The 19509-nt window shown below is 39.8% G+C and overlaps 1 protein-coding gene across 1 annotated transcript in view; it reads left to right on the forward strand.

The window, feature by feature from the left end:
* Window positions 1-19509, forward strand: part of MGAT5 (alpha-1,6-mannosylglycoprotein 6-beta-N-acetylglucosaminyltransferase) — a 653341-nt gene that overhangs the window by 136951 nt on the left and 496881 nt on the right. Inside the window, exon 6 of the mRNA XM_053712510.1 lies at window positions 10470-10559. Within this exon, the coding sequence (XP_053568485.1) occupies window positions 10470-10559 (90 nt within the window). The remainder of the gene's footprint in view (window positions 1-10469; window positions 10560-19509) is intronic.

Genomic DNA, 19509 nt, shown 5'->3' on the forward strand with positions numbered 1-19509 from the left:
ACAAGGAGTGGGATAGACCCGGTGTGCCTTTCTCACCCCCTCCTATATTTAGAAAAATGTTTCCAATAGACGCCACCACACGGGACTTATGGCAGACGGTCCCTAAGGTGGAGGGAGCAGTTTCTACTTTAGCTAAGCGTACCACTATCCCGGTGGAGGATAGCTGTGCCTTTTCAGATCCAATGGATAAAAAATTAAGGGTTACCTTAAGAAAATGTTTGTTCAACAAGGTTTTATATTGCAACCCCTTGCATGCATTGCACCTGTCACGGCTGCGGCGGCATTCTGGTTTGAGTCTCTGGAAGAGACCCTTGACACAGCTCCATTGGATGAGATTACACACAAGCTTAAAGCCCTTAAGCTAGCTAATTCGTTTATTTCTTTCATGTAATTAGCAAGAGTCCATGAGCTAGTGACGTATGGGATATACATTCCTACCAGGAGGGGCAAAGTTTCCCAAACCTTAAAATGCCTATAAATACACCCCTCACCACACCCACAATTCAGTTTTACAAACTTTGCCTCCGATGGAGGTGGTGAAGTAAGTTTGTGCTAGATTCTACGTTGATATGCGCTCCGCAGCAAGTTGGAGCCCGGTTTTCCTCTCAGCGTGCAGTGAATGTCAGAGGGATGTGAGGAGAGTATTGCCTATTTGAATGCAGTGATCTCCTTCTACGGGGTCTATTTCATAGGTTCTCTGTTATCGGTCGTAGAGATTCATCTCTTACCTCCCTTTTCAGATCGACGATATACTCTTATATATACCATTACCTCTGCTGATTCTCGTTTCAGTACTGGTTTGGCTTTCTACAAACATGTAGATGAGTGTCCTGGGGTAAGTAAATCTTATTTTCTGTGACACTCTAAGCTATGGTTGGGCACTTTGTTTATAAAGTTCTAAATATATGTATTCAAACATTTATTTGCCTTGACTCAGAATGTTCAACTTTCCTTATTTTTCAGACAATCAGTTTCATATTTGGGATAATGCATTTGAATTAATCATTTTTTCTTACCTTTCAAAAATTTGACTCTTTTTTCCCTGTGGGCTGTTAGGCTCATGGGGGCTGAAAATGCTTCATTTTATTGCGTCATTCTTGGCGCGGATTTTTTTGGCGCAAAAATTATTTTCCGTTTCCGGCGTCATACGTGTCGCCGGAAGTTGCGTCATTTTTTTGACGTTATTTTGCGCCAAAAATGTCGGCGTTCCGGATGTGGCGTCATTTTTGGCGCCAAAAGCATTTAGGCGCCAAATAATGTGGGCGTCTTGTTTGGCGCTAAAAAAATATGGGCGTCGCTTTTGTCTCCACATTATTTAAGTCTCATTATTTATTGCTTCTGGTTGCTAGAAGCTTGTTCACTGGCATTTTTTTCCCATTCCTGAAACTGTCATTTAAGGATTTTGTTAAATTTTGCTTTATATGTTGTTTTTTCTATTACATATTGCAAGATGTTCCACGTTGCAACTGAGTCAGAAGATACTTTAGGAAAATCACTGCCGGGGCTGGAGCTACCAAGCTAAGTGTATCTGCTATAAATTTTTGGTATCTGTTTCTCCAGCTGTTGTTTGTATTGCATGTCATGACAAACTTATTAATGCAGATAAAATTTCCTTTAGTACTGTTATATTACCTGTTGCTGTTCCGTCAACATCTAAATTTCAGAGTGTTCCTGATAAACATAAGAGATTTTATTTTTTAAAAATCCATTTAGAAGGCTGTCTGTTATTTCTCCTTCTAGTTTACATAAAAGTCCTTTAAAACTTCTCTTTTTTTCAGATGAATTTTTAAATGAACATCATCATTCTGATACTGATAATGGTTCTTCTGGTTCAGAGGTTTCTGTCTCAGAGGTTGATGCTGATAAATCTTTGTATTTGTTCAAGATGGAATTTATTCGTTCTTTATTTTAAAGAAGTATTAATTGCTTTAGATATAGAGGATTCTGGTCCTCTTGATACTGAATCCAAACGTTTAAATAGGGTTTTTAAATCTCCTGTAGTTATTCCAGAAGTGTTTAATCTCCCTGATGTTTTTTCTGAAGTAATTCCAGGGAATGGAATAATTTGGGTAATTCTTTTACTCCTTCTAAACGTTTAAGCAATTATATCCTGTGCCATCTGACAGATTAGAGTTTTTTGGGACAAAATCCCTAAGGTTTGGGGCTGTCTCTATTCCTGCTAAAATGTACTACTATTTCTACGGCAGATAGTACTAAATTTAAGGATCCTTTAGATAAGAAAATTGAATCCTTTCTAAGAAAAGTTTACTTATGTTCAGGTAATCTTCTTAGACCTGCTATATTTTTACCGGATGTTGCTGCAGCTTCAACTTTTTGGTTAGAAGTTTTAGCACAACAAGTAACAGATCATAATTTTATAGCATTATTATTATTCTATAACATGCTAATAATTTTATTGGTGATACCATCTTTTGATATCATTAGTGTTGATGTCAGGTATATGTCTCTAGCTATTTTAGCTAGAAAAGCTTTATGGATTAAACTTGGAATGCTGATATGTCTTCTAAGTCAACTTTGTTTTCCCTTTCTGTCCAGGGTAATAATCATTTTTTCGTTCTTTTTTTCATAATAAGGAACAAAAGCCTGATCCTTCATCCTCAGGAGCGGTATCAGTTTGGAAACTTTTTCCAGTTTGGAATATATCCAAGCCTTATAGAAACCTATAGTCAGCTCCTAAGTACCCATGAAGGTGCGGCCCTTTTTTCCAGTTCAGCTGGTATGGGGCAGATTACGTTTTCTTCAAGGAATTTGGATCAATTCCGTTCTCAATCTCTGGTTTCAGAACATTGTTTCAGAAAGGTACAGAATTGGCTTCAAGTTAAGGCCTCCTGCTAAGAGATTTTTTTCTTTCCCGTGTCCCAGTTAACACAGCAAGGCTCAGCATTTCTGAAATGTGTTTCAGATCTAGAGTTGGCTGGAGTAATTATGCCAGTTCCAGTTCTGGAACAGGGACTAGGGTTTTATTTTATCTCTTCATTGTACCAAAGAAGGTCAATTCCTTCAGACCAGTTCCGGATCTATCAATATTGAATCGTTATGTAAGGATACCAACATTCAAGATGGTTACTGTAGGACTATTCTGCCTTTTGTTTAGTAAGGGCATTATATGTCTACAATAGATTTACAGGATGTGTATCTGCATATTCCGATTCATCCAGATCATTTTTAGTGTCTGAGATTCTCTTTTTAGACAAGCATTACCAGTTTTGTGGCTCTACCGTTTGGCCTAGCCTCAGTTCCAAGAATTTTTTTCAAAGATTCTCGGTGCCCTTCTTTCTGTATTCAGAGAACAGGGTTTTGGTATTTCCTTATTTGGACGATTATCTTGGTATTTGCTCAGTCTTCTCATTCGAAGAATCTCATGCGAATCGATTTGTGTTGTTTCTTCAAGATCATGGTTGGAGGATCAATTTACCAAAAAGTTCATTGATTCCTCAGTCAAGGGTAACCTTTCTTGGTTTCCAGATAGAGTCAGTGTCCATGACTCTGTCTTTAACAGACAAAAGACGTCTAAAATTGATTTCAGCTTGTCGAAACCTTCAGTCACAATCATTCCCTTCGGTAACCTTATGCATGGAAATTCTAGGTCTTATGACTGCTGCATCGGACGCGATCCCCTTTGCTCGTTTTCACATGCGACCTCTTCAGCTCTGTATGCTGAATCAATGGTGCAAGGATTACACAAAGATATCTCAATTTATATCTTTAAAAAACGATTGTTCGACACTCTCTAACGTGGTGGACAGATCACCATTGTTTAATTTAGGGGGCTTCTTTTTGTGCTTCCGACCTGGACTGTAATTTCAACAGATACAAGTCTCACAGGTTGGGGAGCTGTGTGGGGATCTCTGACGGCACAAGGAGTTTGGTAATCTCAGGAGGTGAGATTACCGATCAATATTTTGGAACTCCGTGCAATTTTCAGAGCTCTTCAGTTTTGGCCTCTTCTGTAGAGAGAATCGTTCATTTGTTTTCAGACAGACAATGTCACAACTGTGGCATACATCAATCATCAAGGAGGGACTCACAGTCCTCTGGCTATGAAAAAAGTATCTCGAATTTTTTTGGTTTGGGCTCCTGTCTAATCTCTGCGGTTTATATCCCAGGTGTAGACAATTGGGAAGCGGATTATCTCAGCCGCCAAATGTTCCATCCGGGCGAATGGTCTCTTCACCCAGAGGTATTTCTTCAGATTGTTCAAATGTGGGAACTTCCAGAAATAGATCTGATGGCGTCTCATCTAAACAAGAAACTTCCCAGATATCTGTCCAGATCCCGGGATCCTCAGGCGGAGGCAGTGGATGCATTTTCACTTCCTTGGAAGTATCATCCTGCCTATATTTTTCCGCCTCTAGTTCTTCTTCCAAGAGTAATCTCCAAGATACTGAAGGAATGCTCGTTTGTTCTGCTGGTAGCTCCGGCATGGCCTCACAGGTTTGGTATGCAGATCTTGTCCGGATGGCCTCTTGCCAACCATGGACTCTTCCGTTAGACCAGACTTTCTGTCGCAAGGTCCTTTTTTCCATCAGGATCTGAAATCCTTAAATTTATAGGTATGGAGATTGAACGCTTGATTCTTGGTCAAAGAGATTTCTCTGACTCTGTGATTAATACTATGTTACAGGCTCGTAAATCTGTATCTAGAGAGATATATTATAGAGTCTGGAAGACTTATATTTTTTGGTGTCTTTCTCATCATTTTTCTTGGCATTCTTTTAGAATGCCGAGAATTTTTTTCAGTTTCTTCAGGATGGTTTAGATAAGGGTTTGTCTGCAAGTTCCTTGAAAGGACAAATCTCTGCTCTTTCTGTTCTTTTTCACAGAAAGATTGCTATTCTTCCTGATATTCATTGTTTTGTACAAGCTTTGGTTCGTATAAAACCTGTCATTAAGTCAATTTCTCCTCCTTGGAGTTTGATTTTGGTTCTGGGAGCTCTTCAAGCTCCTCCCTTTGAACCTATGCATTCATTGGTCATTAAATTACTTTCTTGGGAAGTTTTGTTCCTTTTGGCCATCTCTTCTGCCAGTCTCCTTTTCTGATTTTTCATCAGGATAAGGCGGTGTTGCGAACTTCTTTTGAATTTTTACCTAAAGTTGTGATTTCCAACAACATTAGTAGAGAAATTGTGGTTCCTTCATTATGTCCTAATATTAAGAATTCTAAGGAGAAAGCATTGCATTCTTTGCATGTTGTTAGAGCTTTGAAATATTATGTTGAAGCTACTAAGTCTTTCCGAAAGACTTCTAGTCTATTTGTTATCTTTTCCGGTTCTAGAAAAGGCCAGAAAGCTTCTGCCATTTCTTTGGCATCTTGGTTGAAATCTTTAATTCATCTTGCCTATGTTGAGTCGGGTAAAACTCCGCCTCAGAGGATTACAGCTCATTCTACCAGGTCAGTTTCTACTTCCTGGGCGTTTAGGAATGAAGCTTCGGTTGATCAGATTTGCAAAGCAGCAACTTGGTCCTCTTTGCATACTTTTTCAATTCTACCTTTTTGATGTATTTTCTTCTTCTGAAGCAATTTTTGGTAGAAAAGTACTTCAGGCAGCGGTTTCAGTCTGAATCTTCTGCTTATGTTTTTTATTAAACTTTATTTTGGGTGTGGATTATTTTCAGCAGGAATTGGCTGTCTTTATTTTATCCCTCCCTCTCTAGTGACTCTTGTGTGGAAAGATCCACATCTTGGGTAATCATTATCCCATACGTCACTAGCTCATGGACTCTTGCTAATTACATGAAAGAAAACATAATTTATGTAAGAACTTACCTGATAAATTCATTTCTTTCATATTAGCAAGAGTCCATGAGGCCCACCCTTTTTGTGGTGGTTATGATTTTTTTGTATAAAGCACAATTATTCCAATTCCTTATTTTATATGCTTTCGCACTTTTTTTATCACCCCACTTCTTGGCTATTCGTTAAACTGAATTGTGGGTGTGGTGAGGGGTGTATTTATAGGCATTTTAAGGTTTGGGAAACTTTGCCCCTCCTGGTAGGAATGTGTATCCCATACGTCACTAGCTCATGGACTCTTGCTAATATGAAAGAAATGAATTTATCAGGTAAGTTCTTACATAAATTATGTTTTCTGATGCCGTAGTACATCTAACTAAGCTTACGGCTAAGAATTCCGGATTCGCCATTCAGGCGCGCAGAGCGCTGTGGCTAAAATCCTGGTCAGCCGATGTGACTTCTAAATCTAAATTGCTTAACATACCTTTCAAAGGGCAGACATTATTCGGGCCCGGTTTGAAAGAAATTATCGCTGACATTATTGGAGGTAAGGGCCATGCCCTGCCTCAAGACAGAGCCAAACCAAGGGCTAGACAGTCTAATTTTCGTGCCTTTCGTAACTTCAAGGCAGGAGCAGCATCAACTTCCTCTGCTCCAAAACAGGAAGGATCTGTTGCTCGATTCAGACAAGGCTGGAAACCTAACCAGACCTGGAACAAGGGCAAGCAGGCCAGAAAACCTGCTGCTGCCCCTAAGACAGCATGAAGTGAGGGCCCCCAATCCGGAAACGGATCTAGTAGGGGGCAGACTTTCTCTCTTCGCCCAGGCTTGGGCAAGAGATGTCCAGGATCCCTGGGCGTTAGAGATCATATCTCAGGGATATCTTCTGGACTTCAAAGCTTCTCCTCCAAAAGGGAGATTTCATCTTTCAAGGTTGTCAACAAACCAGATAAAGAAAGAGGCGTTTCTACGCTGTGTACAAGATCTTTTAATAATGGGAGTGATCCATCCGGTTCCGCGGTCGGAGCACGGACAAGGGTTTTACTCAAATCTGTTTGTGGTTCCCAAGAAGGAAGGAACCTTCAGACCAATCTTGGATTTAAAGATCCTAAACAAATTCCTAAGAGTTCCATCGTTCAAAATGGAAACTCTTCGGACAATCTTACCCATGATCCAAAAGGGTCAGTACATGACCACAGTGGATTTGAAGGATGCCTACCTGCACATACCGATTCACAAAGATCATTACCGGTACCTAAGATTTGCCTTCCTAGACAGGCATTACCAGTTTGTAGCTCTTCCCTTCGGGTTAGCTACTGCTCCAAGAATCTTTACAAAGGTTCTGGGTTCTCTTCTGGCGGTACTAAGACCGCGAGGAATATCGGTAGCTCCGTACCTAGACGACATTCTGATACAAGCGTCAAGTCTCCAAACTGCCAAGTCTCATACAGAGTTTGTACTGGCATTTCTAAGGTCTCATGGCTGGAAAGTGAACGAAGGAAAGAGTTCTCTATTGCCACTCACAAGAGTTCCCTTCTTAGGGACTCTTATAGATTCTGTAGAAATGAAAATTTACCTGACAGAAGACAGGTTAACAAAACTTCTAAATGCTTGCCGTGTCCTTCATTCCATTCCACACCCGTCAGTGGCTCAATGCATGGAGGTAATAGGCTTAATGGTAGCGGCAATGGACATAGTACCCTTTGCACGCCTGCATCTCAGACCACTGCAATTGTGCATGCTAAGTCAGTGGAATGGGGATTACTCAGATTTGTCCCCTATGCTGAATCTGGATCAGGAGACCAGAAATTCTCTTCTATGGTGGCTTTCTCGGCCACATCTGTCCAAGGGGATGCCCTTCAGCAGGCCAGATTGGACGATTGTAACAACAGACGCCAGCCTGATAGGTTGGGGCACTGTCTGGAACTCCCTGAAGACTCAGGGATCATGGTCTCAGGAGGAGAGTCTCCTTCCCATAAATATTCTGGAATTAAGAGCAGTTTCAATGCTCTTCTGGCTTGGCCTCAGTTAGCAACTCTGAGGTTCATCAGGTTTCAGTCAGACAACATCACGACTGTGGCTTACATCAACCATCAGGGAGGAACAAGGAGTTCCCTAGCGATGATGGAAGTCTCAAAGATAATTCACTGGGCAGAGTCTCATTCTTGCCACCTATCAGCGATCCACATCCCAGGCGTGGAGAACTGGGAAGCGGATTTTCTAAGTCGTCAGACTTTTCATCCGGGGGAGTGGGAACTTCATCCGGAGGTTTTTGCCCAAATACTTCGGCGTTGGGGCAAACCAGATCTGGATCTCATGGCGTCTCGCCAGAATGCCAAACTTCCTTGCTACGGGTCCAGGTCCAGAGACCCGGGAGCAGTTCTGATAGATGCTCTGACAGCATCTTGGGCCTTCAACATGGCTTATGTGTTTCCACCCTTCCCGATGCTTCCTCGATTGATTGCCAGGATCAAACAGGAGAGAGCATCGGTGATTCTAATAGCGCCTGCGTGGCCACGCAGGACCTGGTATGCAGACCTAGTGGACATGTCGTCCTGTCCACCATGGTCTCTACCTCTGAGACAGGACCTTCTGGTGCAGGGTCCTTTCAAACATCCAAATCTCATTTCTCTGAAGCTGACTGCTTGGAGATTGAACGCTTGATTCTATCAAAGCGTGGATTCTCGGAGTCAGTGATTGATACCTTAATACAGGCTAGGAAGCCTGTCACCAGGAAAATTTACCATAAAATATGGCGCAAATACTTGCATTGGTGCGAATCCAAGAGTTACTCATGGAGTAAGGTTAGGATTCCTAGGATATTGTCTTTTCTACAAGAAGGTTTAGAAAAGGGTTTATCCGCTAGTTCTTTAAAGGGACAGATCTCAGCTTTGTCCATCCTTTTACACAAACGTCTGGCAGAAGTTCCAGACGTTCAGGCTTTTTGTCAGGCTTTGGCCAGGATTAAGCCTGTGTTTAAAACTGTTGCTCCACCATGGAGCTTAAACTTAGTTCTTAAGGTTTTACAGGGTGTTCCGTTTGAACCCCTTCATTCCATTGATATCAAGCTGTTATCTTGGAAAGTTCTGTTTTTAATGGCTATTTCCTCGGCTCGAAGAGTCTCTGAGTTATCGGCCTTACATTGTGATTCCCCTTATCTGATTTTCCATTCAGACAAGGTAGTTCTGCGTACTAAACCTGGGTTCTTACCTAAGGTAGTTACCAACAGGAATATCAATCAAGAGATTGTTGTTCCATCATTGTGTCCTAACCCTTCTTCAAAGAAGGAACGACTTTTGCACAATCTGGACGTTGTCCGTGCCCTGAAATTTTATTTACAGGCAACTAAGGATTTTCGACAAACTTCTTCCCTGTTTGTCGTGTATTCTGGACAGAGGAGAGGTCAAAAGGCTTCGGCCACCTCTCTCTCCTTTTGGCTTCGTAGCATAATACGTTTAGCCTATGAGACTGCTGGACAGCAGCCTCCTGAAAGAATTACAGCTCATTCTACCAGAGCTGTGGCTTCCACTTGGGCCTTTAAGAATGAGGCCTCTGTTGAACAGATTTGCAAGGCTGCGACTTGGTCTTCACTTCACACTTTTTCCAAATTTTACAAATTTGACACTTTTGCTTCTTCGGAGGCTGTTTTTGGGAGAAAGGTTCTTCAGGCAGTGGTTCCTTCCGTGTAAAGAGCCTGCCTGACCCTCCCGTCATCCGTGTACTTTTAGCTTTTGGTATTGGTATCCCATAAGTAATGGATGACCCGTGGACTGACTACACTTAACAGGAGAAAACATAATTTATGCTTACCTGATAAATTCCTTTCTCCTGTAGTGTAGTCAGTCCACGGCCCGCCCTGTTTTTTATGGCAGGTCTAAATTTTAAATTATACTCCAGTCACCACTGCACCCTATAGTTTCTCCTTTCTCGTTTGGTTTTCGGTCGAATGACTGGGTATGACGTAGAGGGGAGGAGCTATATAGCAGCTCTGCTTGGGTGATCCTCTTGCACTTCCTGTTAGGGAGGAGTTATAATCCCATAAGTAATGGATGACCCGTGGACTGACTACACTACAGGAGAAAGGAATTTATCAGGTAAGCATAAATTATGTTTTTTAGGCGTATTTTACAATAATAGAACGATTACGACAGGTGCATTTATAGGTGCAAATGTAGAAGAATTACAATGATAAATGGAGCCCTTACAATGGTGGCAGCATGTGTAGTGGGGATTATAGAGGAATTAAACACAATCTGTTCATAAAACGCTTATTCCACTATTGTTTAGTGAACATTCGATGGGCCCAATAATATAAAGCCAAGATGATCTAAGAAGTATTTTTAGTACAGCAAGATCCCTTAAATTATTGTTGCTGGAATAAAAAAATAAGTTTACAAACAAATCTAACTTTTATATGTGTGTGTATAAATAAATTATATATATATATATATATATATATATATATATATATATATATATATATATATATATTTTTATTAAAAGGTTTTTTGTTATTGCAAATTTGTTTTCATTGATTTGACAACGTTTATATCCTGTAGATTCTGTTTTCTAGAGACTTCCCAGCAGATGAGTATTGTTAAGAACCTGTGGTGTTCTCTCCTCTTTGAGACAAATATATAGCTGCAGCGAAGTACATATTCTGTATTCAGCTAATGACCATATGATCTTTTTTTTATTTTTTTCCCTTTTCCAGTGGATGAAGGACATGTGGAAGTCTGATGTGTGCTACTCCAGTTATGGTGTTGATGGATCTACATGTTCCTTTTTTATTTACCTCAGTGAGGTCAGTATATGTTTGTCACTCCAAATGCAGTTTTAAAGGGACATTCCAGTCAAAATATAAACGCACATTGATGAGTAATATCTTTGAATAGAAATATATTTGCAATATACATGCATTGGCAAAAATGCTTCTAGTAAAAGTTATCACTGTTTTAGTAATAACATTTTTCTCTGCATGTTCATGTGAAGCATAGCTAGATATTCTCTGTGCACCAGCATTTTAAATACTGCAGCTGCTCAGAGCAACAGTGGGGCTTGTATTATGTTAGCAATTAACATAATGAGTAATTACCAGATGATATAAGCACCTTAGACTCTCTGAACAAGTGCTGTGTTTAAAATGCTGGCGCACGGTGCATACTTAAATACACTTTTGAAACAGCTATAGCTTTTATTAGAAGCATTTTTACTAATGCATGTATATTACAAAAATGCTTCAATTCAAAACTGAAATGCATCCATGTGGTTTCCAATTTTGGCTGGAATGTCCCTTTAAGCACTTTCATAGCATTTTCTTTTTAAAATTTGTTATTCTTTTATTAAAGTTTGATTTGTGATAACAAAACCATAGGCAAGTTTTTTTTATTTTTTTATTATTGTTATTAATAATACATCTGTATATGGGCTTTTTGTGCACTTTGGCTATTTATAAAGTAATCTCATGCTAGCTGTTTGTAATCCCTTTTAATCCTTGTAAATGTAAGATGATGAATGCTTAATTCTGAAGATTTGTTAAATCGGGACAGTGCAGTTGCTATGCAAACCAATCAAGTTATACACCCTGTACCACCCTTTTTTTGGCATTTGCAACATTTATGGCAGTGTATAGAACGAATAACATTATTATGAATATTACTGTAATTCAGAATGGTAGAGATCCATCTTAAAGGGATATGAAACCCAATTTTTTTTATTGGTTCAGATAGAGCATGCAATTTGAACCACCTTTCTAATTTACTCCTATTAATTTTTTTCTTCTTTCAACTGCTATCTTTATTTGAAAATTGGCAATGTGAGTTTAGGAGCCAGCCTATTTTTGGTTCAGCACATGGCTAGTGCTTGCTGAAAAGCTTTATTTGAATAATGAATTCATATACCTTTTAATTTTCATCTCAAAAACAGGTTTTCTCTGTAGGTTGTGCTGGTCTTAAAAAAATGTAAGAATGAAGAAAACACAAAGAAAACTACAGTATATACATTACTCCTTTAAACCATGGTGGCAACCATTGAAATAATCAAAATCTCAGTACACTGTGAGATATATATATCTATTACAGGTAGCCCTCAGTTTACGCCGGGGTTAGGTTCCAGAAGAAATGGTTGTAAATCGAAACCGTTGTAAACTGAAACCCAGTTTATAATTTAAGTCAATGGGAAGTGAGGGAGTTAGGTTCCAGGCCCTTTTCAAAATGGTCATAAGTAACACCTAATACATTATTTTTAAATCTTTGAAATGAAGACTTTACATGCTAAATAGCATTATAAACCTAAAAAAATAATCACACAACACAGAATATATAATTAAACAAAGTTAAATGAACAAAAACATTTGCTAAACAGCATTATAAAACTAATAAAATAATCACACAACACAGACATTACTTGCATTTTTCTGCAAACTGATATTTCTATGCATTCCAATCTGGAATGATTTATAGACAGGAAGATCTTGATCCTTTGAAATCTGCTCGATAGCTCCGGTCTGGTTAAACTGATTAATTTCAGCTTGCTTGGCTTGCATATCTTTGCTGCAACACAAGCGGACAGCTCCACCTACTGGCTTTTTTAATCAATGCACTGCTTCTCAATGCTTTTCAACAGCAGTCACATGACTGAAAAAAAAGTTGTTCTGAAATGGTGCAAATTGAACCGCTGTAAACCGAGGGCCACCTTTATTATTATTATTATTATTGTATTTTTTTTATTTTTGTTTAAATAATTTTTTATTGAGGAACAATATAAATTTAACAAGAGAAAAAACATGGGTGTTACATGGTTTGAGCCGTCATACAACTTCAGGTTATCATGGTGTAAAATTTTAGTAACGGCTTATGACAGTTATAATAGTTTAATTTAGTACCTTTGAAAAAAAAAAAAAAAAACGGTACTTAGGGTATGAGAGTAGGTATGCATAAATTGTATCCTCATTTTTCCTTTTTTCACGTATATAAAATACATTCATATTAAAAAAAAAAAAAAACAGAATAAGACATTGAACTTATATCTTAACCTTGAAACATTCAGTATATCTCGAACACAAAAGCTACAACCCACAATCGGGTTTAAAGGGACAGTAAACCTTAAAAATAATGTTATATAATTCTGCACATAGTGCAGAATTATATAACATTATTTAAGTGCTATAGTTCTAAAACCCTTTTTTACCTTTTAATATGTAAAAATGATGGTGCTTTTACAGACCCGCTCTCTGCTGAGCGGGTCTGTAATATTTAGTCAGCGCATCGGGCCAGCTGTATAGTCACAGCCCGGCCCGACCGCGCCATAGCACTAAGTGCAGCTCGCTCCTGTGACAGGAGCGAGCTGCACTTAGTCTTATGGCGCGGTCGGGCCGGGCTGTGACTATACAGCTGGCCCGATGCGCTGACTAAATATTACAGACCCGCTCAGCAGAGAGCGGGTCTGTAAAAGCGCCATCATTTTTACATATTAAAAGGTAAAAAAGGGTTTTAGAACTATAGCACTTAAATAATGTTATATAATTCTGCACTATGTGCAGAATTATATAACATCATTTTTAAGGTTTACTGTCCCTTTAAGACATGCTTGCCCTAGTGTATAATCCATTTATTTCTATATGTGAACTTGCAGTTTTAACTTAACTACAAATTCACGATGTCAAAAAATAGGAGGGTTTAGAATAGGTAACTACTGTATATCTAAGTAGGGCCTGGATTTTTATTCCTGCAAATTCCAGGTGCACTGAAGCTCAAGGAATAATAGTTGTTGTTTTTGGAGGGTAATGGGGGATATTCAGCGGGTAAGCACCGCTATGAGTAGGGGGTTTTAATATAATAATAGTAAAATAAGTTATAATGATAAAGCAATGGTCACCGTCTAAAGGGGGGGGGGGGCGGATAACCAATATATATATATAACCAATAAGAGAATAGACAATTAATTATAACTTAAGAACCAGCAAACTTGAATCCGGATTATTCCTGGTTCTAACTTATATAACTAAAATGAAACTTTACAAAAGTTAGACCGTACCTTGTCACATGGAGATCTGAAATATAATCAAGAGCATAATATGAATAAGAAAGAAAAACTTACTATGCATCAATACAAGAACAAACAGTCATTTAAAACTAAAATATAACATTATCGACTAAATCTCCCTCTGTAGCATTTCAAAAAGATTTCTCATAAAGTTTTAATTGGAGTTAGTTTCTCTCTATACTCGGTTAATAATAGCGCTAGCTTAATTTTAAGTTTTATAGAAGATTTCCTCCATCTGCCTTTTTAAATTTGTTTAGTCCTGCCCTAAATAACATTTTGGTGTGAGAGTGAGGGATTTAAGGGCAGGGCTGCAACAGGCTTATATGTCAGATCTATAAGCATTATGTCAGATCTATAAGCATTATGTCAGAGTAGCCTGAGTGATCTACTAAGGACCTAATGGAGGAAAAATCCACATATGAACACAGTCATAGTAGGCTAAATATATTAACGTCAGTACAAACTTTGTAGCAAAGTGGGAAAGAAATGTAATAGACTATAAATGAGAATAAAACTCCAAGTATCAGGGAGAGTATCTAAATAAAGCACTTATAAATCATCCTGTTCAAGAGTGGACATTTTCTGTGTAACCGGTCAATAATAGTCATTTCATGATCTAGAATTAAACCTGTACGGAAGAAATAACATTAGTGGAAAACTTTACAGTCAGGTTAGACAAAGAACATTCAGGTCCAAGTGTTGTAAAGACATTCTTCTGTTGATAGAGTATACTAAGTAGTTAATACATACCCTGTACATATTTGTTGTTTAGACTGCCATAATGTGCTCTGTTTAGCAATAGCATTTACGTGTCCTGCTGAGTAATGTTCCGCCTCTTAGAGGCAGGTGAAGATCTTCTAGGCTTGGGGTTCCATTCTGATGCATCTATCCGCAGGGAGGTGGGTTCCAGATTTGTGGAGCTAGAAGCAGGAGAGTCTCTGAGTAGATTTGGGTTCTTGACGTATAGAAAGTGTAGTTTTAGAATTCTGCAGAAGGTTTAATTTGTTGAGAATCTCCATTCCTTGATTTAGGCTAGACACAGTGTAAGAGAGTCCATCATGTTGAAAGAATATCCGCACCGGGAATCCCCATCTATATTTAATGGAGTGCTTGCGTAAACATTGGGTAATTGGCTGGAACGATCTCCTCTTTGACAACGTATGAGTAGATAAGTCGGGGAAGAACTGTATCTCTTTATAAGGATCTGGTAGGTCTCTAGTCATAAAGGCAGCCTTGAGGATTTTTCCTTGAAAGTGTAGTGGTGGAGTCTCACAATAACATCCCTAGGTTGAGCCTGATTGTAGTTTCTTGGTCTAATTGGTCTGTGGGCTCTGTCAATTTTTGCTTCTTGATCTTGTGGGGAGTTTACCAACACTGCAAACAGCTCTTCAAGATATTTAGTGAGGTTGGCAGTTGAAACATTTTCAGGTATGCCTTTAAGACGCACATTGTTGCACCTAGACTTAGCCTCAAGGCCCGCTAGTTTTACTTCAAGGTCTGAGATAATTTCTGCCAATGTCTTGGAATATGCGAGGAGATTGCTATGATCTGTTGCCAAATATTCATGTTTGTGTTCTAGAGTATCAGTTCTTTCGCCTAGTGACGAGATTTCTCTTTTGAGGTCAGCGACTGAGGTTCTGATTTCCTGTTTTAATGAAGAGTGATGGGAGTCCATTTTAACAGAGAGAGAGAGTTGATGAGTTCTTTAACCCCTTAATGACCGAGGACGTGCAGGGTACGTCCTCAAAAAAAAGGCAGTTAACGCCTGAGGACGTACCCTGCACGTCCTCGGTGTGGAAAGCAGCTGGAAGCGATCCTGCTCGCTTCCAGCTGCTTTCCGGTTATTGCAGTGATGCCTCGATATGGAGGCATCCTGCAATAACCTTACATGGCCTTCCGGTGCAGAGAGAGCCACTCTGTGGCCCTCTCTGCACCGGACATCGATGGCCGGTATCGTTGGTGGGAGCCGGCTTGGGAGGCGGGTGGGCGGCCATCGGTGTGCGCTGTGAGGTCAAGGGGGGCGGGACAGTTAGGGGGCGCGCGCGTGCACGGAGGGTGGCGGGCGGGCGCGTGCACGGGCGGGCGCGTGCACGAACCACTACACTACGGAAAATATTTTTAGTAAGAAATGCCCAAATCTTGTTTGTGCAAAAGCACAAAAAGAGATCGTGGAGGGGTGGGGGGTTTGGGTTGGTGTGGGGGGAAGCTACACTACAGAAAAGTTTAGTAAAAATGAAAAAAAAGCATGTTTTCTTCTAAACTGGGTACTGGCAGACAGCTGCCAGTACCCAAGATGGCGCAGATTAAGTTAGAGCGGGAGGGTTATAGAGCTGTTTGGGGGGGGGGGGGAATCAGTGAGGTTGGGGGCTAAGGGGGGAATAGTACACAGCAGCATATGTAAATATGCTTTTTTTAAAAACACACAAAAAAACAAATATAGCTTTTATTTTAGTACTGGCAGACTTTCTGCCAGTACTTAAGATGGCGGGGACAATTGTGGGGTGGGGGAGGGAAGAGAGCTGTTTGGGAGGGATCAGTGAGGTTGGGGGCTAAGGGGGGATAGTACACAGCAGCATATGTAAATATGCTTTTTTTAAAAACACACAAAAAAACCCAAATATAGCTTTTATTTTAGTACTGGCAGACTTTCTGTCAGTACTTAAGATGGCGGGGACAATTGTGGGGTGGGGGAGGGAAGAGAGCTGTTTGGGAGGGATCAGGGGGTCTGATGTTTCAGGTGGGAGGCTGAGCTATACACTAAATGTGATATTAACCCTGCAAGCTCCCTACAAGCTACCTAATTAACCCCTTCACTGCTAGCCATAATACACGTGTGATGCGCAGCGGCATTTAGCGGCCTTCTAAATACCAAAAAGCAACGCCAAAGCCATATATGTCTGCTATTTCTGAACAAAGGGGATCCCAGAGAAGCATTTACAACCATTTGTGCCATAACTGCACAAGCTGTTTGTAAATGATTTCAGTGAGAAACCTAAAATTGTGAAAAATGTTACGTTTTTTTTAATTTGATCGCATTTGGCGGTGAAATGGTGGCATGAAATATACCAAAATGGGCCTAGATCAATACTTGGGGTTGTCTACTACACTAAAGCTAAAATTACCCCAAAAAGCTCCCTACATGCTCCCTAATTAACCCCTTCACTGCTGGGCATAATACACGTGTGGTGCGCAGTGGCATTTAGTGGCATTCTAATTACCAAAAAGCAACACCAAAGCCATATAAGTCTGCTATTTCTGAACAAAGGGGATCCCAGAGAACAATTTACAACCATTTGTGCCATAATTGCACAAGCTGTTTGTAAATAATTTTAGTGAGAAACCTAAAGTTTGTGAAAAAATTTGTGAAAAAGTGAACAATTTTTTTTATTTGATCGCATTTGGCGGTGAAATGGTGGCATGAAATATACCAAAATGGGCCTAGATCAATACTTTGGGATGTCTACTAAAAAAAAATATATACATGTCAATGGATATTCAGAGATTCCTGAAAGCTATCAGTGTTCTAATGTAACTAGCGCTAATTTTGAAATAAAAATGGTTTGGAAATAGCAAAGTGCTATTTGTATTTATGGCCCTATAACTTGCAAAAAAAGCAAAGAACATGTAAACATTGGGTATTTCTAAACTCAGGACAAAATTTAGAAACTATTTAGCATGGGTGTTTTTTGGTGGTTGTAGATGTGTAACAGATTTTGGGGGTCAAAGTTAGAAAAAGTGTATTTTTTTTCAATTTTTCCTCATATTTTATATTTTTTTTTTATAGTAAATTATAAGATATGATGAACATAATGGTATCTTTAGAAAGTCCATTTAATGGCGAAAAAAACGGTATATAATATGTGTAGGTACAGTAAATGAGTAAGAGGAAAATTACAGCTAAACACAAACACCGCAAAAATGTAAAAATAGCCTTGGTCCCAAACGGACAGAAAATGGAAAAGTACTGTGGTCATTAAGGGGTTAAGAGAGGTATTCTCAGAGTTGTAGGTGGAGTTTTTTCCAGGGGGGTGTATTTCTTCTTCTCCTTGACCAGATGGCGAATCTCTGGAATAGTCATCTGATAAATCTCTTTCCACCAGAAATTTACTGTGAAAGTGATCTGCAACAATTCTCTTTGGACCTCCATTATGTTTGTTGATGGTTTTTTTTCTGTTAGAATGAGACATTTTCACTGTCCTAGGTCTTCTATATCAACAGCAGATTAATACAACAATTCCTTAAAGGCTAGAAATACTGAGGAATTTCTCCTGTACGCTACTCCTCGGGGAAGTTGTCCTCACAGGACAATCACGGGAAAAGGAGCTTGGGGTATGACCTACTGCCACAGTGGACAGCAGGAAAAGGTGGAGCAGAGCGTATTACAGGCAAGTATAGGTCGTGAGGTGGCCTATATGGTGTCCTAAGAATAGGTTGGCCCCTTTAATATCCCTTAGCTTCTGCGGAAGAGGGGTTAGATTTGTATATATAATCAATATAAACTTTAATAGGACACAGGAATAACAAGAAGAGGTTTACTTAATGTCTGATTAAGAACTCTCTTATAGTTCAGCTTTTTGTTTGTAGAAAGCCTTTTAACAAAGTCTCTGTTGGGAAATGTTGAGCTTAGTTTTTCTTCTTTGTGATTGTATATAAAAGTTTTGTACTTCCACTTTTATTATGCAGGCATAAATAGATAGTAGGGTAAAAGTGCTCAATACATTGATCTGACCCTGAGTATGTATTAGTCTGTAGTCACTGTTATCTCTGCAGTTATATATTTACAGACAGAAAAATAAAGGTATTTTGCAGGCTTTCCCAGTATTCAAGCTGTTAATTGTAGGCATTCAAGTAATGGCATTTATTTGTGTGTATATATATATATATATATATATATGTATGTATATGTCAAGAAAGTCCTTGGTACTGAGAAGGCGATTAGATGTCAATGGACTGCGCAATTCGTGAGGCACTTGTCCTTTGAGTGGGTAACGGTGAAGTGTAGTTTAGCCCGGTAATCTTAGTGTCAGACACGTTAGATAGCTTGAAAAGCAAGTGACTCAAATTGCTATCAGCTGATTGAACAGTCTGTTCAGGGGCCGGTACAGCCTGTGTATGTCTTGCTAGTGGTACTCACTCCGTTAGTTATGGAGTGCCTTGTGTTCGGATCGCTGGAGCATTAGTGAGGTGTGTGAGAGCAGTAGGTGTAGCGGTTTGTATTTATTTGCTCTTACCTCTCTCTCCGGTTGCTATGTGGGTTCAGTCCACTTAGTAGTGCCTCAGAAGCCCGGGCCGTAAATTGGCGATTATTTCCGCCAAATCACAGATGGTGTGATGCGGTCTGCAAGATCCGCTCAGGGGTCCTTTAGATCTCGGTGAGGGTCAGGCTACAATCGGGTCCAGCTCCATTAAGATTTAGCCCTCATTTGTGGCTAAAAGACCCAGGGCGAGGCAAAAGTTTGTAGTCTCCTGTTCAATCCGGCTTCCTTATACTTTTAAACTGCCTGCAGTGCTGAACTGCTGCTCCGGAGCGGAGCCCCGACCCTCCGGGCAGCAGTGGTAAGCGAGCTGGGTAACAGGGTATACACCAGATCTCAGTAACTCTTGTGTCCAAGATCTTCTTGCCGCTGTGCGGCTTCCCTTCAGTGGCGGTGTAGTGCCTGTAGGTAGCCCGCCGAAAGCTTCTCCTTTGCGATTAAGTTAGGTCCTTTTCT

Source organism: Bombina bombina, chromosome 1, assembly GCF_027579735.1.
Source record: "Bombina bombina isolate aBomBom1 chromosome 1, aBomBom1.pri, whole genome shotgun sequence".
NCBI lineage: Eukaryota > Metazoa > Chordata > Amphibia > Anura > Bombinatoridae > Bombina > Bombina bombina.